The sequence below is a fragment of the Carya illinoinensis genome, chromosome 5 (assembly GCF_018687715.1).
Source record: "Carya illinoinensis cultivar Pawnee chromosome 5, C.illinoinensisPawnee_v1, whole genome shotgun sequence".
NCBI classification, from domain to species: domain Eukaryota; kingdom Viridiplantae; phylum Streptophyta; class Magnoliopsida; order Fagales; family Juglandaceae; genus Carya; species Carya illinoinensis.
The window spans coordinates 10,538,310-10,563,349 of NC_056756.1; the positions used below are offsets into that span (position 1 = coordinate 10,538,310).

The following is a 25,040-nucleotide window of genomic DNA, read 5'->3' on the forward strand; positions in this document are numbered from 1 at the left end:
AGATGTATAAAATTAACAGATTATTTAAAAAAATAAAATTTATTATCAAAAATAAATTTTTTATGCAAGTTACAGATTTATTTGTAAGAGTTTTATTTAAACTCTATGTCCCACACACCCATCTTAATAAAATTTGAAATAGCTCAAGTTTATCAGATTAAAAATGAGTGATAACGGGATAACAGAAATCCTAAGAGATAAGATTAAAACTCTATCTCTAATTATAGTCAGATACAAACTCTTAGATTTCTTGATGGTCAGAAATCTATAAATAGCACTGAGGGATTAAAGAGTTCTCACCTACAATATCAGAGTGCCTTTTGCCATCGTGAGACACTTGTGAGACGAAATTGCTAGGGTGATCCTTCTCTCATAGCCAGATTTAATTCTTCATCAAACTGATGGAGAAAGGTACGCATTTATTTATTACTGTTTATTATTGTGGATCATATGAAATCGAAGATCCGTTTATTAATGTTCATGTTAAAATATCTAACATGTGATATCAGAGACAGGTTATAGGTTTTTTATGATCTTAATAAGATATTCAGTAAATATATATTGTCGTGTATTGTGATTTCATTATATCGAAAAAGATTAAAAAATAATATATTTACTATTTGAGAAAGAACGATACACTCACATTAATGAAAAGCAATTCGGTTTTCATTATTCCGTACTGAACATCTCCTTCTTTGGTTTTATTTTCACTTCCTCGTGTATTGTTTAAAGTATTACGTATTTTAGATTTCATGAACTGTACTTATTGTATCTGAAATGAGTGGGTTGAGGAAAGGCCACCGTGTGGCTTCGGCAGTGTGCAGCATGAGGGGCTGTGAGTCTGTGAAGCCCCGAATGGTTGTTGCCCTAAGGTCGGCACTGGGAGGAGGAGTGGAAGTCCTCCGCGGTGCCTCTGTAACAGCGGCAGAGGGTTGTCAAGCCCACTGGTCGCGGCAGCAAGAACAGGTTTATAAAAAAAAAAAAAAAAGGGGAGGAACGGGACCTGGGGACGGCGGCAGGAGGTGGACGAAGACCCTTGTGGTCTTCTCTTTGCCGGCAACATCCATCATTGTGGACTACTCACCGGCACCATGTAATGGAATGGGGACTGGTGCGGCGCTGTGACAATATGAAAAAGAAGGGGAAGTGGCTTACGGTTTTATTGTAAAAGGCTAAGTAATTGGGTCGGGCTCTGAACTTGGGCCCAGCCTGTTACTTATCTTCTGATAAGTAATAAGTAAATTACTTAAGCTATGGACCGGGTTGTGGGTTCTGGCCCAGCCCGAGAGAAAAGTAACAGCCACTACTGTGGCCAGCCTAATAAATGAACAAAAAAAAAAAAAAAAAGTTGGGACGGGCCTGTACAGTAGGTCTGGCCCGGTTTGCTGAACCGGTCCGGTTCAGACCCGGACCGGACCGGTCAGATTTATTAAAAAAAAAAAAAAAAAATTCCAAATTTTATTTATTTATTTATACATGTCATTATTGTTATTTACATGTATGAAAAGTTTGATTAAATGTTATATGCATGTTATTATTGTTACATACATGCATTAAATTTTATTAAATGTTATTTGCATGATATTATTGTTAAATACATGTATTACATTTTATTAAATGTCATATGCATATTATTATTACATACATAAAATACATGTATGAATTGGCTCCTATTATCATGCTATATATAATTATTTATCCAATATGGACAAGTGATTTTCATCAAAATTAAAGAAAAACTTGGTTGCCCAAAGGTACAAGATTTTCTTTAATTTAGGTGAACAATCATTAAATTCCATAGTAAGGTGGATATGATAGAGTGAACAATTTTGTGTGTCAAGATCTACTCCCAAAGGAGAATCTTGATGATACTACTAGTTCATCTATCAAATTAAGGTTGGAATGAACACTTTGTGTATCAAGATCTACTCCCAAAGGAGGGTTTTGATGACACTACTAGTTCATCCATCAAAAAAAAAGTTGGAGGGAACAATTTGTATGTCAGAGTTTACTCCCAAAGGAGAATTCTGATGATACACTTAGTTCATCCACAGAATTTAATATTGGTGATAACACTTTGTGTATTAAGATCTATCCCAAAGGAGGGTTTTGATGACACTACTAGTTCATCCATAATTATTTAAATTCTGATTATTGTTTATAAGTGTCTAACTCAAAGCATTATGTGACGAATATTTTCTTGCAGTAAATGTACCGACATCATTACATTCACAAATTTCATCAGTTCCTGTTTTGAATGGCTCTAATTTTTCTGAGTGGGTTGAGCGAGTCAGATTCACCTTAGGGGTCCTTGACCTGGACTCATCCCTTACAAGTCCAAAACCACCACCCATCACTGAAGAGAGTAACAGGGATGAGAAAGAGTCATTTAAACAGTGGGAGAGATCAAACAGGCTGAGTCTAATGTTCATGAAAATGACCATATCTGAAAATATTAAAAATTCACTCCCTAGTGTTGAGGATGCCCAAAGTTTTTTGAAAAATACTGAGGAGAGATTTAAGTCTGCAGATAAGTCTTTAGCAGGAACACTGATGGCTAGACTTACCACCATAAAATATGATGGAGCCAAAGGAATGCAAGAGCATATCCTTGAAATGACAAATCTTGCTGCTAGATTACAAACCCTGGGAATGAAGGTAGAGGAGTCCTTTATTGTTCAGTTTGTTCTGAACTCATTGCCACCTCAGTATGGTCCATTCCAGATGCATTATAATTCTATTAAGGATAAATGGAATGTGAATGAGCTGGCAAGTATGGTAGTTCAGGAGGAAGTAAGACTGAAACAACAAGGGCATTACTCTGCTAATTTTGTGACCAAAGAAGCTGGAAAGAAAAAGCATCATTATAGTAAAAAGAAACGAATTGGACCACCAAGAGGAAAGGAGCCTGGAAATGTTAATCAGGTTCAACATAGTAGTACCAAATGCTACTGGTGTGGGAAAAATGGACACATGAAATCTGAGTGTCAGAAACGTAAGGCTTGGTTTGAAAAGAAGGGTAAGCCTCTTGCCCTTGTATGTTTTGAATCAAACCTTGTAAATGTTCCTACTAATTCTTGGTGGTTAGATTCAGGTGCTAATGTTCATGTTTCTATAACCATGCAGGGATACCTTACAAACCAAACACCAAGCCCCAGTGAGCGATTCATTTTTATGGGAAATGAGAATAAGGCTGAAGTTTTGGCCATAGGGACTTTTCGTTTAGTTTTGAGTACTGATCATTATTTAGACCTTCATAACACAGTTTTTGTGCCTTCTGTGAGGCGTAATTTAATTTCCCTTTCTAGACTGGACTTTGATGGTTATTCCTTTTCATTTCACAATGGTAGTTTCAATTTGTCCAGAGACTCTTTATCTATTGGTTCTGGGTTTCTTTCCGATGGTCTTTATCGACTTTGTCTCGATAATACATTTATTCATAATACCTATACCCATAACCATGAAATGTGTATTGGAACTAAAAGAAACATGATGAATGAACATTTTTATGACTTGTGGCATAAGAGATTGGGGCACATCTCCAAAGAAAGGTTAGAGAGATTAGTAAAAGAAGGGATACTTCCGCATTTAGATTTTACTAATCTTGAAGTATGTGTGGATTGCATTAAAGGAAAGCAAACCAAACATACTAAGAAAGGTGCCACAAGAAGTAAAGAGCTTCTTGAAATAATTCACACAGATATATGTGGACCATTCTCCACTGAATGTTTTGGTGGAGAAAAGTATTTTATCACCTTTATAGATGATTTTTCACGATTTGGATATATCTATCTGCTACATGAGAAATCTCAAGCTGTTTCAGTACTTGAGGTATTTCTCATGGAGGTGGAAAGACAGTTAGATAGAAAGGTGAAAATCATCAGGTCGGATCGAGGTGGAGAATATTATGGAAAGTATGACGAATCGGGTTGTAACCCTGGCCCATTCGCCAAACTTCTAGAACAACGTGGCATTGTTGCACAGTACACGATGCCAGGGACGCCACAGCAGAACGGTGTTGCTGAAAGGCGTAATCGGACTTTATTGGATATGGTCAGGAGTATGGTAAGCAATTCTACCTTACCCAAATCATTGTGGGGTGAAGCCATTAAAACGACAACTTATATCTTAAACCGGGTTCCTAGTAAGTCAGTTCCAAAAACTCCTTTCGAGCTATGGACTGGTAGGACACCAAGTTTAAGACACATGCATGTCTGGGGTTGCCCAACAGAAGCGAGACTTTACAACCCACATGAAAAGAAATTGGATCCCAGAACAGTAAGTGAGTACTTTATTGGCTACCCAGAGAGATCCAAAGGATATAGGTTTTACTGTCCTAATCACAGTCTGAGAATAGTGGAAACAGGGAATGCCAAATTCATTGAACTTGGCGAAATCAGTGGGAAAATAGAACCTAGAGATGTGATCATTGAGGAAGTACGAGCAGATGTCCTCATACCTACATCCTCAGAAAAGATAATGGTTCCTCTAATTGATCATCACAATGATACATTGGAACAAGAAAATGATCACCCATCTCAGAATGATAATATCACTGATGAACCAAGTTCGGAGTTACCAGAACAGATAGTCTTATGCAGATCTCAGAGAGATCGGAGACCTGCTATTTCAGCAGACTATGTGATATATCTCCAAGAATCTGAATTTGACATTGGGACAAGTGAAGATCCACTAACGTTTTCACAAGCTATAGAGAGATGTGATTCTAGTAAATGGATCGATGCCATGAAAGAAGAGTTGAAATCCATGGATCAAAATCAAGTTTGGGATCTCGTTGAGTTGCCTAAAGGGTGTAAAAGAGCCGGGTGTAAATGGGTCTTTAAGACCAAACGCGACTCTAAAGGCAACGTCGAACGACATAAGGCCAGACTTTTTGCTAAGGGTTTCACCCAGAAAGAAGACATTGATTACAAAGAGACCTTTTCTCCAGTATCTAAAAAGGACTCATTCAGAATCATTATGGCATTGGTGGCTCATTTTGATTTAGAGTTACACCAGATGGATGTGAAAACAGCTTTTCTAAATGGAAGTTTGGATGAAGTGGTCTACATGGAGCAGCCAGAGGGCTACTCAGAAAAGGGCAAAGATCACCTAGTATGTAAGCTTAAGAAATCAATATACGGGCTTAAACAAGCTTCCCGACAGTGGTACTTAAAGTTCAATGATACCATTACTGCCTTTGGATTTAAAGAAAACATCGTTGATCGATGTATATACCTAAAGGTCAGTGGGAGCAAGTTTATATTTTTGATCCTGTATGTTGATGATATCTTGTTGGCTAGTAGTGATCTTGACTTACTTTATGAAACCAAGAGTTTTCTATCTAAGAACTTTGAAATGAAAGATATGGGTGAGGCATCCTTTGTGATCGGAATTGAAATCCTCTGGGATCGAAAACAAGGACTGTTGGGATTGTCTTAGAAAAATTACATAGAAAGAGTTCTTGAGAGATTTGGCATGAAAAGTTGCTCATCACTTGATACTCCGATATCAAAAGGTGATAAGTTTAGCCTATCACAATGTCCTAAAACTGAGTGGGAGCGTAAAGAGATGGCAAAAATCCCTTATGCTTCGATTGTGGGGAGCTTGATATATGCACAGATTTGCACGAGACCAGACATCAGTTTTGCAATTGGCATGCTTGGGCGTTACCAGAGTAACCCAGGGATGTCTCATTGGAAAGCAGCAAAGAGGGCATTGCGATATTTGCAAGGAACTAAGGATTACCAGCTTACCTTTAGGAGAACTAACAACTTAGAGGTAACTGGATACTCAGACTCTGATTTTGCCGGTTGTTCTGATAGTAGGAAATCTACTTCTAGATATGTTTTCCTACTAGCCGGTGGAGCAATCTCATGGAAAAGTATGAAGCAAACTATCACTGCTTCATCAACAATGGAGGCTGAGTTTGTGGCATGCTTTGAGGCCACAGTGCATGGTTTATGGCTGAGGAACTTTATCTCAGGGCTTGGAGTTGTTGACTCTATAGAAAGACCGCTGAGAATTTATTGTGATAATTCCTCTGCAGTATTTTTCTCCAAAAATGATAGGTATTCTAAAGGTGCTAAACACATGGAGCTCAAATACCTAAGTGTCAAGGAGGAAGTACAGAAACAGACAGTGTCCATAGAACATATTAGTACTACGCTTATGATAGCAGACCCATTAACAAAGGGTCTAGTAGCGAAACAGTTTAAAGAACATGTTGACAGAATGAGTCTTATGATGTAAACATGTTAATTGAGCTCGTAGATCTTTTATTTTGTTTTGGACACTTAATGATATCTATTATGGTTGTTTTGTTTCTGTTTTCTTGTCTTTCCAATTCTTTGTACATTGAATGGTTTGGAAGAATGGTGACAAGATAATGTCTGCAACAGACATGAATTGGAACCCAAGACATTACGGTATTAGCCTTAATTATCCCAATTAAAGATCATGTAAAATTGGTTGCTGGTGTTGTGGTACATGGAAGGGAATTTGTTGATTATATAACAAAGGACCGCCATGACTCGCATTAGTAGTTGATTTAACATTAATATTACAGAACTCATGTAACATACTTTGAGCTATGAAAGGTTCAGGAAATGAATTTGCGCAGTATGGTTAATTTCCTGTAATAAACCCATAAACGGAAAATATTATTTTATGGGCGTATGGGCCAAGTGGGAGAATGTGAGAGTTTTATTTAAACTCTATGTCCCACACACCCATTTTAATAAAATTTGAAATAGCTCAAGTTTATCAGATTAAAGATGAGTGATAACGGGATAACAGAAATCTTAAGAGATAAGATTAAAACTCTATCTCTAATTATAGTCAGATACAAACTCTTAGATTTCTTGATGGTCAGAAATCTATAAATAGCACTGAGGGATTAAAGGGTTCTCACCTACAATATCAGAGTGCCTTTTGCCATCGTGAGACACTTGTGAGGTGAAATTGCTAGGGTGATCCTTCTCTCATAGCCAGATTTAATTCTTCATCAAACTGATGGAGAAATGTACGCATTTATTTATTACTGTTTATTATTGTGGATCATATGAAATCGAAGATCCGTTTATTAATGTTCATGTTAAAATATCTAACATTATTCACTATTTTTAAAAAGAGTGTATAGAATTTACACATCTTAATATTATAAATATAATTTATCAACCTATTTTATTACAAAATTATCAAAAATATATCTATATTTTTAACAAAACTAAGTACATAACAAAATCAAAGAGGTTTTTGGAGTTTTATGTTGATAAAAATACAGCAACAACAAAGTAACGCATCTAGAGAAAGTGGTCGTGGAAATATATTTCAACCAGTACAGTTCAATAAACTGCAGCACACTTTTTACTAAGGTTACTAGCTTTTATAATTTATATATCAAATTATGTTAAAATCACTTCAAGTAATTCTTCCTTATGAGCCATTCTTTTGACTCTAAAGTCTTTTTTATTTTTTATTTATTTTATTATAATAGTGTTGTATTAGTTGGTTTTGAAATGATTGGTGAAGACTCCCGCCATTCAATTTTATTTTTTGTAATCTGTAATTTATCTATAAAATACTTCGCTAGAAAAAAAATAACGCATCTAGAAATATTTTCTGTCTCCCAATAATAATTGCGAGGATTGGTATCATCATTAACCCTCACATGCAATGGGGGCAGAGACATTGGAATTATATTCTTATGTCCGAGAAAACCACGAGAAATTAGTTGTATTTTCTCGTATGCATGTTACGAGCCACCGTGTGCGTGCGGGGACCACTTCAAGCTGTCGGTTGTAAAGTCAAGCGAAAGGGCAATGGCGTTGCGGTCTTTGTCTTGTTTACTCGCCGTCACTGTAACGGGGACTTAGGAAGAACAACAGCCGAGGTAAGTATAACTGTAAAACAGAGAAGGTAAAATCTTTAGTACGAGTCAGAAATCAGATATATAGCCCAAATCTATAATCGGGCCTGGAGAAAAGGCCCATGTTAAGATTAGAAGGGCGGTCCAGTGCGTACTCACAAACCGGCCCAGCAGCATTTCTATGATGTCTTGCTCTTTCTGGGGCCTCATACGGGAGCGAGAGAGTGATCGACATTCTCTCTCGAGTGGTCTCAGACTCAGGTCAGATCTGCGTAAGAAACAAAGAGAGAAGGGCAAAAATACTGATACAAGAAAATCATGGAGTACAGAAAACTCAAAGATCAGGTTCTTCTCATTTTCCACTCAGCTTGCAACTCATCATGTCCCTGATTTCTTTTACGGAATAATGAACAATTCTTTAAGTTAGCGACTAATTCACAATCCCTTTCTTCATCTCTCACAGTTTAGTTTGTTTAATGGCACGAATTATTTCAACTCTAATTTTTCTCTGACACTGATAATGCCATTGTCCTTTTACATATATGTGTCCTTAGGAAGACGAGGAAGAAGCTGCTGTTGGGGGTAACGCCATAGAGAGCTTACGCGGGAAAGCTCATTCACTGAGTAATGTGGCCGCGTTGGGAGGAGGGACCGCCATTGAACGCTCCAAGTGGAAGCGCAAGTATATATGAACCTTTTCGTTTTTTCTCATTCTAGTACAGAGAAGTGTGTTTTTTAGTAATTCAGATGCCCATTGTTTTCTTGTTTGTTCATAGGTCCATTGTTACATTTGCATTGACTGTCCTCACGAGTTCGCAAGCTATACTTATTGTTTGGTCTAAGAGAGCTGGCAAGTATGAATATAGTGTTACCACTGCAAATTTTATGGTAAGCATATGAAAATCCTTCCTTTTACTGATAGAAAAAAGAAAAAAAAAAAAAAAAAAAAAAAAAAGACATGATGGGCTTTCTTTAAAAATAAATGAATTCTGAAGCATCAACTTTTAGGAATATCTCGACTTTTATCCGTTGGATAGGTAGCTCTTAGGTTCAAATTTTACCAACCAAATAAATAGATAGAATGTATTTTTCTATATGTCGAGTATTTATTCTTCTTGGTTGAATTAGGTGGAGACTTTAAAATGTGCATTATCAGTTGCAGCATTATCCGGTATCTGGAGAAATGAAGGTGTTACTGAAGATAACAGGTTTTTTTTGCTTGTTTGTTTACTTATTTGTATTTTTATCTTTCTAATAATCAGACAAACACTACGGAGGTGCATGCAGTCTTTCCAAAGAAACTTGTAATTGTAATGTCTTTCATCAAGTTGGAATTATCACCATAGTAGGACCTCTTTATTTATTTGAGAATTGGCCATGAACTAAATGTGTACTGCCTTGCTCTTATCTGTTCCTGCCATTTAACTAGGTTGAGTACAACATTGAATGAAGTTATTGTATACCCCATTCCTGCGGCACTTTACCTAGTCAAAAATCTGCTTCAGGTTAGTTGTGGTAGGCCAGATTTCCTTTTATGTTATATACCATTCATCTTCTTGCTTCTCAAAACAAGATTAGGTTAAGTCTTCACTTTTATTGTGCAGTATTACATCTTCGCATATGTCGATGCCCCAGGCTATCAGATTCTGAAGAACCTGAATATTATCAGTACTGGTGTTCTTTACAGGATTATACTTAAGAAGAAGTAAGTCCTTACCTTCATTTACATTATATCTCTTACTTCATCTTAAAAAATATTAGTAAAGCCCCCTTAAAAGATTCAGTGAAGAAGGAATAGTCATAACAATTCATGTTGACATAAATAGACAGTAGGGGGAAGAATAAATTCAGTACCTTGTTTTCTTTTTCTTGTCAATCATTCGAATCCAAGTCCAAAATGGGAATTTAAAAGTATCCTTGATTATAAGCATATGCACTTATTCAACTGTTCTTGGCCTGTGCCACTGAGGATGTAAAGTGAGACATGAAATCAACTCTCATCTCCAATTTGGTTAAGGAAAAATATCTAATATAAAATAAGTTAGAAGTAGTAGCCAAACCAAATAGCACTTTGCAAAATTCTTAATACATTGTATTTCAACTATTTTTCTTTCAGGTTAAGCGAGATTCAATGGGCAGCTTTCATTCTACTATGTGCTGGATGCACCACAGCTCAGTTAAACTCAAAGTAAGATCAGCAACTCATCTTGTGCTTGGATTATGTCAGAGTTATTAGTTATTAGTCATTTTTCATGTTGACCCTAAAGGTACATGCATGGTCCATGCTGATGGTCACGTCTCTTGCATGTCTATGACATAGGTTACATGTAATTGAACATATTCACTAAATGTTTTATCACTTTATATGAGGAGAAGAATTCTCTTTGTATATAGCCAAGTATTTGAGAAGTTGGGATGAGTGGACGTTGTATCCAATTTCTTATTCGTAGAATTCTTACTTGAAACTCTGCTCTTGTGTACTTTCATCTTATTGGCTGTGCCTAAGAAATGACATCATTTTTGCAGCTCTGATCGTGTTCTTCAAACTCCTTTTCAAGGTTGGATGATGGCCATTGTGAGTTGCCAACTCTTGATACTCTTAATAAAGCAACAGGCCAAATGGTATCAAACTAGCATAAAATACTAGTTACCATAATGTTGGGTAATTTATTCGCAGGTCATGGCACTCTTAAGTGGTTTTGCTGGAGTGTATACCGAGGTGAGTTTTTAAGCACAGAGTTTGGACTTTAGATCTTTAGAACCAAAATTCATGTGCATTGTTGCATTGGAGTCCTAATCCTTACTTTATCAATATTTGAGTTGAATTTGCTATCTCACTGGGATTTCTAACCCACACTGATTGAGTTATAAAAAAAAAAAAAAAAAATTGAAATCTTTCATTTGATTCATCTAGAAAACCATTCTTTTTAGTAACTTGCTTGTTATTTTGGCAGGCTATAATAAAAAAGCGTCCTTCGAGAAACATAAATGTGCAGAACTTCTGGTTGTATGTCTTTGGGATGATCTTCAATGCCATTGCTATCCTGGTCCAAGATTTTGATGCGGTGATGAACAAGTAATTTTAGTTTTCATCCCCGTTTCTGATTCTTTTATTAAAAAGATTCTCAAGTATTTACTGATAAAAAACAGATTCTCAAGTTCCTTACGAATAAATTTTGAAAGTTTTCATTTAGAAGTTATTGTTCCTTTTCAGGGGATTCTTCCATGGATACACAATTATTACAGTTCTCATGATTCTTAACCATGCACTCAGGTATCTTACAACCTTTTCTTGGCTTTGTCAAGTTTATCAGTAGCCTGATGTATACTTCCAGTGCATCTGGGCTATGCCTATCTTTACATCAATACAATTCTTATTACTTATAAAAAAAAAAGTTTATCAGTAGCCTGTTTGCTTGCTTTAAATTTTTCTTTTTTTCAGATTTAATTTCTTGCTTCAAGGCATTTAGAAGCCATTGTGATTTAGTTAAGCTTTCAATAACTATTATAAGAGATTATCATTTTGATATAAAATATGTGACAATACGTCGTGGTAATGTCGTAAGTTATGTGTCCATGGTTATGCTGTCACGATTCAAATTATATCACGTGCTATATACCTGTAAATATAAAAAGGAGTTTTATTCAGCCATCTTGAAGACCCAATTGCTTCTAGATTGATTGAAAAGCTACTTTTTGCTTCTGGTTTCTCCCTATGCGGTTCCTTGCAGAGGGGCCTGTATTTGTACAAAACTCTTTTCTAAACTTAGTGACTTGCTTCTATATTGTGGTGAAGGTCTCATCCTTTAACACGATTGATCTCTGCATGTGTCTGGGCCTGATACTCACCCAATCTCAACACCTGCAATATTTTCTATAATACTAACGAACTGTAAAATATCAACTTTTGCCTCTATTACCTTTCTTACTTCTTATACAATCCACTGAGCTAATTGTCTTTTGTGCTACAGTGGCATTGCTGTATCTATGGTAATGAAGTATGCTGATAATATTGTGAAGGTAAGGCATGGAAATATCACTTTGAATATTGTGAGATTTTAACTAAAGTGGGTTTACATGCTGGAATCATTTTTAGTAATATCATCATGACATTTCTCTTGCATCTGCAATCCTTCATTGATAGTGAAATTTGTGAACTGGTCCTCATCAAAATTTACCAACGTTCTTTTTCTGCCACCTTACAGAAATTGCACCAAAGAGCATCAAAGGCTTTGTGAGAAAGTAGAATCTTATATGGCTGAACATTAACTAGTCTGTAGGGGAAATGCCTTCGTACCCTTTTAGAACTCATTTCTGGTTTATTTTGGGATTTTTTTTTTTTGTTTTTTGGCAAAAGATTTTGGTTCAAGAGGTTGGCTTCATGGATCTTAGCGATAGAACTATAATTGAGAATTTAACAGACAGTTCTCGCTAGATCCACTTCAAAAAAGAAAAAGAAAGAGTCCTTTCTAGACCTGTTGATTGGTCTTTGTTTTCAACCCAAGTGAAATTTTGTTGATAATTTTTGTTATTTTACCCAGAGAAGTATATGTTTCTCTCCCAACCTAACTTTTTTTGCACCTTGTGATTCAAGCTCCAATTGTTATAATTTTACCTTCCTCATGCTGTGCAGGTCTATTCTACCTCAGTGGCAATGCTTCTCACAGCAGTTGTTTCGGTCTTTTTGTTTGGATTTAATCTTTCACTTGCCTTCTTCCTTGGCTCAACGTAAGTTACTTTTGGTTACGTAATTTATCTGCCTTGTGTTAGGAATGAACGTACCATAATTTACTTGGTTTTAACTGAGATCTTGGCTTGGTTATGTTTGTTTAACTGATTCTTGTTCTTGCCCCTCCACCAGTGTCGTATCTGTTGCAGTATATCTACATTCTGCTGGGAAGCTGCGATAGCATTCTAACCACCTCTGCCAAAATTTGCTTTCAGTGTAAACGCTCACATCCTATGATAACTTACTCTAATGTTTATTTTTGAAGCATAGCATCCTGTGCTTTCAGTGTAAAGGCTCATATCCTTTAATGGAATTGACGATACCTATACCTTTCAGTTACAACCAATTCAATATCATAATGACAAATTTACATTATGCATTGCGATCGCGGCCTTGTTCTATGGTGGTTAGTACAATGATGCCAATAGTTCCATCTATTAAAAAAAAAAAATACCTTTTTAATAATCAGGTCACACTCAACTCGACATCATTAAAATCCAAAACATAATTTATTGATGATAATTCCTCGATTATGGAGAGCATGCAGCAATGTCAGTATTATTCTTAAAATATTTCAGACGTGTGAGAGAAATTGTGTAGTTTCACTAATTTGTAATAGACTGTTCCCAGCGCAATGTCATCTTGAATCTTGATCTTGGCTAGCGTGGTTATCAGGATTATGATAAAAGCAAGGCCCTGACCAGCATTTCCAGTTGAGCTCTTTCCAGTTGGACTTTCTGCTGAATGTTTTCTGAGCATAGTGGAGGAGGCGAAGGACTGCCTGGACGCCATGAGATAGCCACAGCTTGAAAGCTCATGCCTCTTGAATATATAATGCAAACAGTGTCATCGCGGCTGACGACATTGTTGGCAGCAGCGTTGTCCTGGGTTATCTGAATGTCTTCCATGCCAATGGATGATTCATCACATCCAATCTAAACTCAAAACAAAACAATTTGCCAGACTTTCCACTCTTCAACTAGTATGCATTTTACATTTTTGCTAGAAATCTTATGATGTTCTATCTGAGAGATGACCCCAGGGGAACAATCCTAGCTTTAATTTAACTAGTGAGTTTGATCTCTTAACCTAATCTGACCCTCTGATTCTTAATCATTACAGAAAGTTGAGGCAAAAAAGCTCCGTATCTAAAGTCTAGACAAAAAGTTTTGCTATACAAAAGCATGTGTTAGGACATAAACCTATAATTGTTAGGGCTTGTGCTTGCAGCCATGTTTGAATCTGATATCCAGTCAAGGCGTTCATCATTCATGGGAGTTTTATGGGGATCACTGAGATTTCATCACTTGTAGACCTCCAACACTACAGACTTTTCAATGCTCATTTCAAAAACACAAATGATCTTCTAAAATGAGAGGATTGCTTCGCTCAGAGTCAGAGATATTACGCAAGAAAACACCGAAGCTTTCACGTTTAGGTGAAATTATCTAGACGTTCCAGCCTCTGTTTAAGCAAATGAGCATGCTTGGAACAAAAGCCTGCAATAGAACTAATCGTAAAGGCTCCGTATGTTGGAGAAACAATTCAAAAATTACTTCACGTGAAAGCAACCCATGAGACCACACCTATATAACTCCATCCCTTCCCCTTCCTCCATATTCACTCACATATTCTCATCTTCCACCGTGATATTCTAAAAACACTGCAATATATGGCTTTCTCTTCATACTCTAAGATCTCCCTTCTGGCATTTTGTGTTTCTCTTTTCGTTTGTTGTGGTCTAGCCCATGAATTTTCAATTGTGGGTTATTCGCCGGAGGACTTGACTTGCTTGGACAAGATTATAGAACTGTTCGAATCATGGATGTCAAAACACGGCAAAATTTACAAGAGCATGGAAGAGAAGTTGCAAAGGTTTGAGGTATTCAAAGATAACTTGAAGCACATTGATCAGAGGAATAAGGAGATTACCAGCTACTGGCTCGGGTTAAACGAGTTTGCAGACTTGAGCCACGAGGAGTTTAAGACCCAATATTTGGGTTTGAAAACTGAGTTTCCCAGGTCAAGTAGAAGTTCCTCCAGAGAATTCAGTTATGGTGAAGTGGTGGATGTGCCCAAGTCTGTGGATTGGAGGAAGAAAGGAGCTGTTACTCCTGTCAAGAACCAGGGTTCATGTGGTATCTCCCTCTCTCTCTCTCTCTCTCTCTCTCTCTCTCTCTCTCTCTCTCTCTCTCTCTCTCTGTGTTGATCATATATATAGTGAGCAAAAATGATGACATGATGAGCATGCAGGCAGTTGCTGGGCGTTTTCAACAGTTGCAGCTGTTGAGGGAATAAACCAGATAGTAACAGGGAATTTAACCTCGTTGTCGGAGCAAGAGCTGATCGATTGCGACAGATCCTTCAACAGTGGCTGCAATGGAGGTCTCATGGATTACGCTTTCCAGTTCATTATCTCAAACGGTGGGCTGCGCAAGGAGGAAGACTACCCCTATCTAATGGAGGAAGGGTCTTGTGAAGAGACGAAGGTAGGTAACAGGCCAGCTTAAATTGTTCTAAACCAAAACTTAACTGCAAAGGAACTTTCAAGTATAGAAGTTGTTGATTACTAAGGTTTGTTTGTTTTGTTTTTGTTTTTTTCTTCAGGAAGAAAAGGAGGTGGTGACAATAAGTGGTTATCACGATGTGCCACAAAATGATGAACAAAGTCTGCTGAAAGCTCTGGCTCACCAGCCTCTTAGCGTAGCAATTGAGGCTGCTGGCCGAGACTTCCAATTTTACAGTGGGGTAAGCAGAATATATAGTCTTATCTCCAACCCCAAATAAATAATAATAATAATAATAATAATAAATAAATAAATTACCCAAACACACATTTCAATCCCTCCAGCTTGTTTACCTAAATTACGCATGGTTTTGCAGGGGGTATTCAATGGCCATTGTGGGACTGATCTAGATCATGGAGTAACAGCTGTTGGATACGGGTCATCAAAGGGGTCAGATTACATCATTGTGAAGAATTCATGGGGACCCAAGTGGGGAGAGAAAGGGTACATCAGGATGAAGAGAAACAATGGAAATCCAGAAGGGATTTGCGGTCTCTACAAAATGGCATCGTATCCTGTCAAGAAGAATTGATCTACCTATCTCACGATCTCCTGCCACCTGAAAATTTTCCTTTGCTTTCCTTTTCCAAGATTGATGAATTTACGGTTGTATGACTCTCTTCTGTTGCTCCATCAATAAAATGGCAGAAAAATGCTCTTGAAACTACGTGTAGGTTGTAAGTATTAACAAAAAAAAGTTGGAATCGATACACAATTGCCATCCATCTTCGAAGACGTTTGCTGAGACTTTGTCGGTAAGAACCAACAACAATGGCAAATATATATATATATATGTATATGTAAAATATATTCTTATGACTATAGTTGAGCTGCGTGCTTGCACAGAAAAGCACTTCGACAATATAAGTTGTGTCACTTGTAAACAGTTCCCATGCTTATTTTAATAAAAATGACGAACCCTAAAAGTAGTTATCATTCATCCAAGGGGTAACACCAAATTAAACGCTAGTGTATGGAATGATAACCCTGGAGCAATTGGGTAGCAGCATGGGGGAAAATGACTCTATTAAATCAAAACTTCATTGTATTTAAAGACACAATCATAAAGTCGTCCTCCGAGAAACTGGGCGACCTCTGGATGTTTCACCTGTATATAAAGACACAGAAGAACAAAAAGAAGTGACATCACTTGAAGTAATCTGGGGAAGGAAGGAAATAAGATGACATACTGGAAAAAGACCATTACCAGGCCAATCTTGAGGGAGTCACACTTAAATCGAGCGTAAAGATTTGTCTCTATTCCACGACCCTGCCAGAAGCAATCAGTCATACTTGGAGAACTAAAACACCTTAATCACTGAAACAGCTTAGCTGCAATCGTATCACTATATGTATAGAACATTTCAATCCATAATTATAAGTGGTTGTTTCCCCAAGCCTAAATGATTTGCCATCGATGTGCACATTGAAAGGTAATTTTGGGTGCAAAACCAAAACTTTTTGCAGTGTGTGGTGCAAAGTGAAAAACATATATCGTCTGTAGGTGAAAAGTGTTATAATCCCAAACAAATGGTTCATTATTAACAGTAACTTATTTTTCCCATTTATTTGTCCACATCATTTCTTGTTCCTTTTATTATTTTATCGTTATTATTTTTTGTACTCATTTTTTAACAGATCTTAACTAATTAATCAAGAGGGGCAAAAGAAAACCAAGTTTACTGAAGCCATGGTAGTCTGTGAGGAAACTACATGCTTCCATATTAAACTCATGAGTTATATATCGAACTGACAATTGACAGTCCTTAATGATTTCCTTTTTGGGGGAGGGGGGCAGTTTGTATATATTTCCTCTTACTTGATTACACGGAAACACTTGTTTCCCAAACCCACCCCATCCTTTTTGTCACTCATTTGAATGGGGTCCAGTTTGGATATAAGTAGTTGAAGATCATTGAATAAGAAAAACAGGAAATGAACAAAGAAGCTTCATCCATTGAATGGTTTAAAAATCTACTAGCTTCCTGACTTTGCAATAACTTACCATCCCTTCCAACATAACTAGGTCCACATCACTTGCTAGGTAGGCAAGCTCTTGTGAAACTCTCGTAAGATCAATAACCTGCATTGAATTAGAAGGCAAAAAAATTTCATACCTTCAGATTGATGTTTCACTTATAAAAGATAATAATGGCGATTTATAATAATGACGACACTAAAAAGGTGATATCCCTCAACCAGTAAGGGAAAGATCAGGTAATGTGAAACAAAACAACACTTTCTTACCGGCAAATCATTACCAGAATTGGCAATTAAAAGATTTGAAGTATCAACACCCATGAGCTGCCCATGTTCATCCTTCAGCTGGTAAATTGCCACTTACAACATCAGAATCTGGATTCTAAAACCAACACAATTATGATTTTTTCTAATACCTTCGATATAATCTCAACCAATTCGGGGTAAGTGACATCATTGATAGAAGGCAAGTCATTGGCTGCCAAAACAACCTGCATGAGAAAGCCATCTAGTCAAACAATGCCAACATTACATGCATATGAAGAGCGAGGGGTGAAATATTAAAAAAATGGTATCCTCATTAAGCAAAACTTTCAAATATAGCTCCCTGCAATAAATAAAATTAAAGAACAAGAGATAATGAAAACAAAATGGGTGTGAGGTGCTTATACTTTAAAAGACCACTGGACGATGACTTCAATAAAAAACAACTAGATAATTAGAGTAAAAATAATCTTGAGACACAAACTACATACTTCTTTTGTTACATTTGACTATTAAACAGCTGAACTTCAAATCTTGAGACACAGACTACATAAATTTTTCTTCAATGAAAAATTTGACACCATGAAACTTCTGGGTTTGTACCACATGGAACAGATGGAATCCAAGACTGAAAACAAACCTGAGTCCCCTGCCGGAGTAATTCTCTTGCAAATGGTAAAATACCCAAAATAATATCTGCACCAGAATTATCAACAAAAATGATAGCCTGTCATGACAACAAAAGGGGCTGGTTAGTAAAGAAGAAGCAGATATAATATAATCAACTCAGATATTTCTCAAAGGTTCTGGGAACGTTAATTACACAAAAAACTTGCCTTCTTCCAAGGTTTCTTGCTCCATTTCAATTTGAAAATGTCCAAGTCATCAATAACCCAAGGTCGGGGGACAAGATTTTGATGACTTGCTAAAAATGACATTCCATCCTTTGAAAAGACCTCTGCAAGCTTCAAGAAATAAGAAAATTATGATCTTAGTAATTGAAACCGATGAGAAAGGATCTAGACCTTTCTAACCAACATGACAGAGACTTTTAGAAGTATGGCATAATGTAGTTTCGAATTCTGCATTTGTTGATGATTCAGCATTGATTGACCACAGTTATGGAGCTGCATTTAAGATACATGGAAATGGTGGAAAAAATGATGTCTAAGAAGGCAGACTGGTTTGATTCAACTTCAAGGTGTTAATTCAAAAATAAACCATATGATAGGATCTGAGTAAAAGGAGAACATGGCCCTAAATGGATAAGCAACACATCAAAAAATTCATCTCTAAATCTGGTTTTTTGTTGAGATTTAATGTTTAAGTATCTGTTATATATATATATATATAGGCTCAAAATTCTGAGAAGCATTCAAATATTAAAGGACGTACCTGTGCAGACCCGAGATCAAATATATTGCCTGCAAATATTCCTCTCACCAGATTCTCCAGACGCTTCCCTTCATCTTCGATGGCATCACTAAGATGAATAACATCCGCAAACAGGGAAATAGCCTTTGCATTCTCTTCATCCTGTTAAATTTCCAAAAAAGAACATTTTTTTATGAGTAAAAATGCAGAAAACTTGGCACCATCACAAATAAAAAGTTAACACTTGCCTTAACTTTCTTGAATATATCGCGGAATCCCAATTCTCTAAGGACTTGTTCACGAAGTCTGCAGAGAAGCTATCTCCCACCAAAGAAGAAGAAGAAAAAAATTAAAGGAAAATGAGATTAAAAATTTCGCCTTTCAGCAAAAATTAATTCAAGGCGGTGACAGGAAGTTGTAGCTAATTTATTTAAGATGGGCTTACAATGCCATCAGGAGGTCCACCATGACTTTCAGGATCTTTCTTAAAGTCCTCAAGTATTTCAGCATACCTGCCACAAAACACACAAGAACAAAAGTGCAATCAGGATCTTTACAATTACATCAGACTAGACTGCCTACAAACGGCATTCTGAACTATCATGTGGAGAGAGAGAGAGAGAGAGAGAGAGAGAATCCCTCATATGTATTGTAATTGACAAGATGTTTAAACGAACAACTAGATTCGTAGCATACATTCACAGTCATTCCAACAAGTTGAATTCGAATTGTATATTTATTATTGCTTTGTTAGAAGGTCCACCGTTAGACAGAGCCGTATCTTTATCGCTGAACTATTTTTGAACTAATGCGATTTCATTACAAGGTTAGTATCATGCAACAGTATGTATAGGAAAGTAAAGCCAAAAGGCCTACCTCTGTGCAAAAATTCCAGCTTTAATATTAGCATCAGGAACTGTAGGATCACTCTCGGCTCGTTTCCTGCAGCCAGTTTGAAATAATCAGTACATGATGCCGAGACAGTGATTTAGAAAAGCCCCTTAAAAGGCATTTAAAAAAAAGATCGAAACTAAATAGTGGCTATTGAATCATCCAGGTGCCAGAACACTTGAGGAAGAAGAAACCGGGGGAAAGGGGGGGGGGGAGGGGGGGGGGGGGGGTGAAGAAAGAAAGGAAGGTAGAAAGATACTTGAAGGAGGGAATGGAATAGAGGAAAAGATCAATCCAGAGGAGCTCCGAAGGGGTGGCCTTGCGAGGGTTGTCGGAGGGAAATCTGTAGGGAATGGTGCACGCTCTGTAATTGGCCTCGATCGGCGTCGGAAGCAACGGAAATGCCACCATTTCCGACGCGCTCTCCATTCCTTTCCTCCTTCGTCTGATTCAGTTAGCCCTTTCTTCTTTCTCTCGGAGCAATGAGATGATTAGTATCCCAGAGAAATGCGTGTGGTGATAGAAGGATTTGCACAGAGAGAGAGAGAGAGAGAGAGAGTCCAATTCCGTTGGTTGTATTTTCTCCAGGAGGAAGCAAAACAAGGCGTGCGTATCTCTGTCCTTTTATATTCACCCCATGCCAGGCGCTTCATTCGAGTCCTCCCACCATTGTTGTGACTTTTTTTATTTCTATTTTGGGAATCCAAATAAATCCCTTTCCTTTTTCTTCCTCTTCTTATAATCTTGTTTTCATGCTGTCTTTAGTTTTATTTTTCCCTAAAAATTAAAATATGTAATTAGGAACCTCAATTAAATCATATACAATCAAAATTCAAATACATACCAAGAAAAGAAAAAACACATAGATCCCCATTCCCCCCCTTGGGTCCAACCTCCTTAATTATAACAAATCCCAAGTTTAATAACCTGTTTGATAGAGCTATCTATCTAGTATCTACTTCTTTCAAACATCTAGAGTTATCATTAGGAAAAGTAAGAACATAATCTGATGGTTAGGATCTTACTATCAAAGTTTTTTAAATTATATAAATTGAAGAGGTCTACTAATTATATATTACAACTATAAAAGATTTCATTAAAAAATAATCATAAAAATTGACATGATTTTATGTAGTAATTTATATTTATTTTATAATAAAAATAATTTTTTAATCTAAATTTATTTAAATTTATAGATTTATTTTTATAAAATCTAGTCTATTTATGGTTAAATCATTTAAAAAAAAAAAAAACTAGAAAAAACACCTGCCCCGAGCAATTTCCAACCTGAAAAAAGGTTGTACGAATGGCATTGAATACCCACATACAAAATTTAGAAGACGGTGAAGACCTTCAGAACAACATGTGGCTCGGCACAACTATTCATTTGATGCATTGCATTAATGATCAGCCGTACTTGCTGGTGGACCATACGTTGCATGTAGCTTGCTGGAAAGCAATAAATAATCTTTTCGACCCAAGGGAAAACAATAGAATGGCACGCCAGACTTGCACAGAGTATAAGGAGGAGCTTCCTCGAGTTGATACTGAAAATATAAAATCATGAAATCCAATGCTTCTGGAAGATATGGAGAAATAATAATAATAATAATAATAATAATGGCCAAACGGAAATTAAAATTTTCCATGATACTGCAATATCCCTGACACAGAACTATTCCCAGAATGAAGTGAAGTTGCAATGAGTAACTTTGATCGCATCTAATTAAGATTGGAAACTAAGAACATGGTGGTGGGATTTGGGTGCCAATGTATTTAGCTCTAACATTTTTGCAAGTGGAAGTCGAATGTTTCTCCCCTGTTGACAGATCCAAGTGTACATCTTCAAGGTAGATATTCTGGCATGGCATCCCTCTGCTGCATTCCAGTGCCACTGCTACCTTTGACGATGAAGTCCCTCTAATGTTCTTGAAATATATGTCACTGATCTTCACTCGAGATGGTGCCTGCACTTTGTTACCAATGAGATTTCACGAGTCTCCCAGGAAATTTTCTCCTAACTAAGAAACAGAAACCTGATATCAATGAAAAATGAGCCTCTACTAGATATGGTGTACCATGGAAGTGCAGGAGGTGAATGGACAATATGCTTGATCGATTATGATGGGATTGGTCACATTGTTCATCACAATGTTCTCAAATGTCATATTGGTGGCTACACTGCTATCTGGGGAGTTGGCCCAAGTCTTGATCCTGATGCCATTTGAGGTTCCTGTAATGGTACAATCTCTGACCACAAGTCCACTTACATCTCCTTCATTCCGATATTTTCCTAAACTTCCAACACTATTGGATGCAACCATATTAACAAGATATTGAATTAAAAAGATGGATGTGTAAAATTAAACATTGAGGTTACTACAGTTGGAGATTTTGAGAGCACCTGATGCCATGACCTGGTCCGCAGGTGACACTTGAGACAGTGACCTGAGAATTCCCTTGTCCTATAGAAATGCAGTCATCACCAGTACCAATGTGTGATCCAGAAAAATAGACACTAGAGCTTCGCTCAATGTGGATTCCATCAGTGTTTGGGCTGTTTTCCGGGGCTGAAATCTTGATTTTACTACCTTTGAAGTTCTGGCACTCCACAAGAGCCATGTGAAAGAACTTGCTATTCAGCGAAGTTATGCCTCGGACAACCGTCTTATTCATTGCCATGAATTTTACATTCTGAAAGTAGAAAACGTTTTCTTATTAACCTAGTTGGTTTACTACCTCAGTTACCTATCCACTGCAGTGCTAGGACAATCGTTACATCTTAGACCTGCATTGTCTGCTAAAGTCCTACACGGTAATGCGTACCAAAGCAGCAGATTTTAAACCAAAAAAATGACTCTGAAACATATTCCAGGAATAAAGCTTATGGCTGCAATCGTAGAAGCAGCCTTTAGGCTTCAATTCGCAATTGTCTTCCCTCTTATTGGATAAGCCTACTCTTTCATCCTGAGCTTAGACCATGAGAATGGTCAGCCACACCCTGTTTCCTGTTTAGCAGCATATTCTATAGCTAAAAACACCAGCGCTCTCTCTCCCCACTTACCTGGAGGTGGGGCCTATTGATAAGAACTTTTTAAAAAGCTCTAGAACTGTATGCATATATATGTATATATAGTAATCTGAAAAAGTGCTAAAATAATAGAATATGAAAAAGCTATTAAGGTTCTGAAACATACAGTTGGAAGAAGTTTGCACTTGGAGTGAGTGGAGCAGTTATTGTAAGGCCAGGCTTTGGCACCTTGACCATCAAAGGTCCCGCCTCCGGTCAAGGTTAGCCCTTCCACCCTTCCAAACTCAACCCAACCAGCGCTGAATCCATAATTGGACAAATTTGTTGTAGCCTTCAAATGACCCTGTGCATTCCTCAAATTTTAAAAGTATACAGATGGTAATAAAAATGTCAGGAAAAGATTAAGACCAGAATCTTGCCTTCATAAGAACAGTCAGAGATGATACATTATTGCATGGGCCGGCAAACTTGATAGGGCCAATCAAGTATGTCCCTTTTGGTATCACAAGATTCACCGAACCTGACGCTTCACATGCCTCGTTCCATGCTGCTCTGAAGGCCTGGAATGAAAGTATCAGTTCGTTCTTAAAGTGAACAAGCTGTGTATACACAAACTAGAATAGGAGGAACCCCATATAGGTGCTCTGGCCGCTTTTTATGGCCATTGGCAGCATAGAACCACATAAATATGCACAAAATACAATTTGATTTTCTACAAAAAGTCTGCAGGAAGTTACTGAGAAGAACAGAAGATTTCCAAATGGTGTGAGAAAGGCCTTGGGAAAAAAAAAAAAAAAAACTAGTTGGAAAGAAGGTGCAGATGAAAAAAATAGATGAGTTGGGTTTCATGATTGAAGCCAATTTTTCATATCTTGGTGAAACTTCCGAATTCATTTGGGATCATAAATGATGGTCGTGCACAATTAGGAACTACAGAGTGGAATGTTTGGCTTTGTCTGCATCTTCCAATTTAGAACATTCTTGTAGTTTCCACCAATAAGTAAAAGGATGAAATTTAATTGAAAGTAAAGGAAAAATCTGCAACTCATAAAGTAAAGAAAAAAAAAATCAGAAGCTGAATCTTGTCTTTAAGCCATAAGGAGCACAGAAGGGTTGACTACAGCCTATTGTGTGAATTGAATAAAAATTGAGCAAGGCTATCAGTAGAGACTATTCAGCCAGCCAAAAAAGGAAAAAAACATGGACATGATCGAGTTTGGTATTATATATTGATTTGCTGGCCCTCCTTTGGACAGTAGTTGTGCTTGTGAAGCCCCTAACTTTCCTAAGTTGTTCTAGCACAAAGGTATAAAGTTAAAAGACTTCAATATGGACATGATCGAGTTTGGTATTATACCATTGATCAAAAGCAAAACAAGAGATCAATTCTATTTAAATGCAGAAGATGGAGAAGAAAGTAATTAACTAATCAAACTTCTTTTCGAGTCACTTCAAGAATTCCGAATGAGCATGCTGTTAATTCCATGTTACAGAGAGAGAGGAGAACGAACCCTAGTATCATCAGTTCGGCCGTCTGCTCGAGCACCAAATCTCATGACATCAAACAAACCATGTCTCCTCCCCTTGTGATGCACAAGGCTACTCGTATGGGCTTCACTGCCTTCTACACCCAAAACTGCTGCTACTTGTATCCCTTGTCTGCTGCCGAAAACACCATTAAAACAAAGGATGCAAAGAAGCAAGAGAATCTTGTCATGGAAGGCAGGGCTCATGTTACTGTTTCATATATATATATGTTCTTCAAGCGTTCTCCAGATTTCAAGTTCCGAGAGTGTCTTTGTTTTTTCTAGATTCATCAAGGGTCTGTGACGTTCAGCATCATCAGACTTCAGTGAAGGGTTGGTACGTACTAGGGTTATGGATATATTTTTGAACAAGTGAAAGGGCGGGTTTTTAAGAGTCAACAGTAACTGTCGTTAACTTCCTCTTCCATAGTGCATTAGAAAAGTTATAAACCGCGACTTCTTAAAGACATGGTGGAAAACGTCACGGGCATCTTAGGGGGCATCCACTTATTGGACTTATCTTATACTTTGCACAAACTGTTAGAACAATGGCTCGTTGCTGTTGGGATGATTTGCCACGTTTGAATGTGCTCATGAACGGCGGATCGTGGGGTACTACGTTCTTCGAAACGTGGCTTACAACTATCACACACAGGCTATAGTACACGTATTCCCAGGAAGGAGAATATATATATATATATACTAGGTGGGAGTAACGTGCAAAGCACGTTTATCTAATTTTATGAAATGATTATTTGTAAAAAATAATATATATTTTATAAAAATTATTGATGTCACTTAATAATTT

General features: G+C 37.1%; 5 protein-coding genes across 6 annotated transcripts; 3 read left to right on the forward strand and 2 right to left on the reverse strand.

Annotated features, from left to right (window-relative positions):
- The first annotated feature begins 5,571 nt into the window (after window positions 1-5,571).
- On the forward strand, window positions 5,572-6,252 carry LOC122310075 (secreted RxLR effector protein 161-like). The gene has a single exon (XM_043123961.1). It carries the CDS (start codon window positions 5,572-5,574, stop codon window positions 6,250-6,252), a length of 681 nt encoding a protein of 226 aa, XP_042979895.1.
- A 1,800-nt stretch (window positions 6,253-8,052) lies between these two features.
- On the forward strand, window positions 8,053-13,608 carry LOC122309911 (CMP-sialic acid transporter 4-like). Of its 2 annotated transcripts, XM_043123687.1 has the most exons (15): window positions 8,053-8,215; window positions 8,425-8,552; window positions 8,647-8,758; window positions 8,999-9,078; window positions 9,300-9,375; window positions 9,475-9,575; window positions 9,987-10,058; window positions 10,397-10,445; window positions 10,548-10,589; window positions 10,825-10,946; window positions 11,085-11,144; window positions 11,842-11,890; window positions 12,504-12,598; window positions 12,732-12,815; window positions 13,275-13,608. In XM_043123687.1, the coding sequence occupies exons 1-14, from the start codon at window positions 8,189-8,191 to the stop codon at window positions 12,778-12,780; spliced, it is 1,062 nt and encodes a 353-aa protein (XP_042979621.1). In that variant the 5' UTR covers window positions 8,053-8,188; the 3' UTR covers window positions 12,781-12,815; window positions 13,275-13,608. The 2 variants fall into 2 exon arrangements, with proteins under 2 accessions (XP_042979621.1, XP_042979620.1); XM_043123686.1 differs by lacking the exon at window positions 13,275-13,608 and having other exon boundaries at window positions 12,732-12,982.
- Window positions 13,609-13,830: 222 nt separating this feature from the next.
- On the forward strand, window positions 13,831-15,833 carry LOC122309912 (cysteine protease XCP1-like). Its single transcript, XM_043123688.1, has 4 exons — window positions 13,831-14,737; window positions 14,853-15,088; window positions 15,207-15,347; window positions 15,483-15,833. The coding sequence occupies exons 1-4, from the start codon at window positions 14,272-14,274 to the stop codon at window positions 15,696-15,698; spliced, it is 1,059 nt and encodes a 352-aa protein (XP_042979622.1). The 5' UTR covers window positions 13,831-14,271; the 3' UTR covers window positions 15,699-15,833.
- A 171-nt stretch (window positions 15,834-16,004) lies between these two features.
- LOC122309910 (damage-control phosphatase At2g17340-like) lies at window positions 16,005-20,380 on the reverse strand. The gene is made up of 12 exons (XM_043123685.1): window positions 19,935-20,380; window positions 19,661-19,726; window positions 19,230-19,296; window positions 19,033-19,101; window positions 18,806-18,946; window positions 18,247-18,375; window positions 18,051-18,137; window positions 17,563-17,637; window positions 17,414-17,491; window positions 17,172-17,249; window positions 16,374-16,436; window positions 16,005-16,274 (listed from the first exon to the last, which is right to left on the reverse strand). Exons 1-12 carry the CDS (start codon window positions 20,102-20,104, stop codon window positions 16,194-16,196), a joined length of 1,104 nt encoding a protein of 367 aa, XP_042979619.1. The 5' UTR covers window positions 20,105-20,380; the 3' UTR covers window positions 16,005-16,193.
- Window positions 20,381-21,005: 625 nt separating this feature from the next.
- LOC122311503 (exopolygalacturonase-like) lies at window positions 21,006-24,893 on the reverse strand. The gene is made up of 6 exons (XM_043126078.1): window positions 24,218-24,893; window positions 23,126-23,266; window positions 22,873-23,049; window positions 22,080-22,369; window positions 21,754-21,982; window positions 21,006-21,642 (listed from the first exon to the last, which is right to left on the reverse strand). Exons 1-6 carry the CDS (start codon window positions 24,437-24,439, stop codon window positions 21,415-21,417), a joined length of 1,287 nt encoding a protein of 428 aa, XP_042982012.1. The 5' UTR covers window positions 24,440-24,893; the 3' UTR covers window positions 21,006-21,414.
- Between the last annotated feature and the right edge of the window lie 147 nt (window positions 24,894-25,040).

Excerpts from the sequence above, each read along its gene's own strand:
- LOC122309911 (XM_043123687.1), top strand. The coding sequence starts at position 8,189 with ATGGAGTACAGAAAACTCAAAGATCAG. Across the intron at positions 8,216-8,424 it reads ACAGAAAACTCAAAGATCAG|GAAGACGAGGAAGAAGCTGC; the intron begins GTTCTTCTCATT and ends ATGTGTCCTTAG. Across the intron at positions 9,376-9,474 it reads TAGTCAAAAATCTGCTTCAG|TATTACATCTTCGCATATGT; the intron begins GTTAGTTGTGGT and ends TTTATTGTGCAG.
- LOC122309910 (XM_043123685.1), bottom strand. The coding sequence starts at position 20,104 with ATGGAGAGCGCGTCGGAAATGGTGGCATTTCCGTTGCTTCCGACGCCG. Across the intron at positions 18,138-18,246 it reads GCAAGAAACCTTGGAAGAAG|GCTATCATTTTTGTTGATAA; the intron begins GCAAGTTTTTTG and ends TTGTCATGACAG. Across the intron at positions 17,250-17,413 it reads ATTCTGGTAATGATTTGCCG|GTTATTGATCTTACGAGAGT; the intron begins GTAAGAAAGTGT and ends AATTCAATGCAG.
- LOC122310075 (XM_043123961.1), top strand. The coding sequence starts at position 5,572 with ATGGCAAAAATCCCTTATGCTTCGATTGTGGGGAGCTTGATATATGCA.
- LOC122309912 (XM_043123688.1), top strand. The coding sequence starts at position 14,272 with ATGGCTTTCTCTTCATACTCTAAGATCTCCCTTCTGGCATTTTGTGTT. Across the intron at positions 15,089-15,206 it reads GGTCTTGTGAAGAGACGAAG|GAAGAAAAGGAGGTGGTGAC; the intron begins GTAGGTAACAGG and ends TTTTTTCTTCAG. Across the intron at positions 15,348-15,482 it reads ACTTCCAATTTTACAGTGGG|GGGGTATTCAATGGCCATTG; the intron begins GTAAGCAGAATA and ends ATGGTTTTGCAG.
- LOC122311503 (XM_043126078.1), bottom strand. The coding sequence starts at position 24,439 with ATGAGCCCTGCCTTCCATGACAAGATTCTCTTGCTTCTTTGCATCCTT. Across the intron at positions 22,370-22,872 it reads AGTGCAAACTTCTTCCAACT|AATGTAAAATTCATGGCAAT; the intron begins GTATGTTTCAGA and ends TTCTACTTTCAG. Across the intron at positions 21,983-22,079 it reads GGACCAGGTCATGGCATCAG|TGTTGGAAGTTTAGGAAAAT; the intron begins GTGCTCTCAAAA and ends TGCATCCAATAG.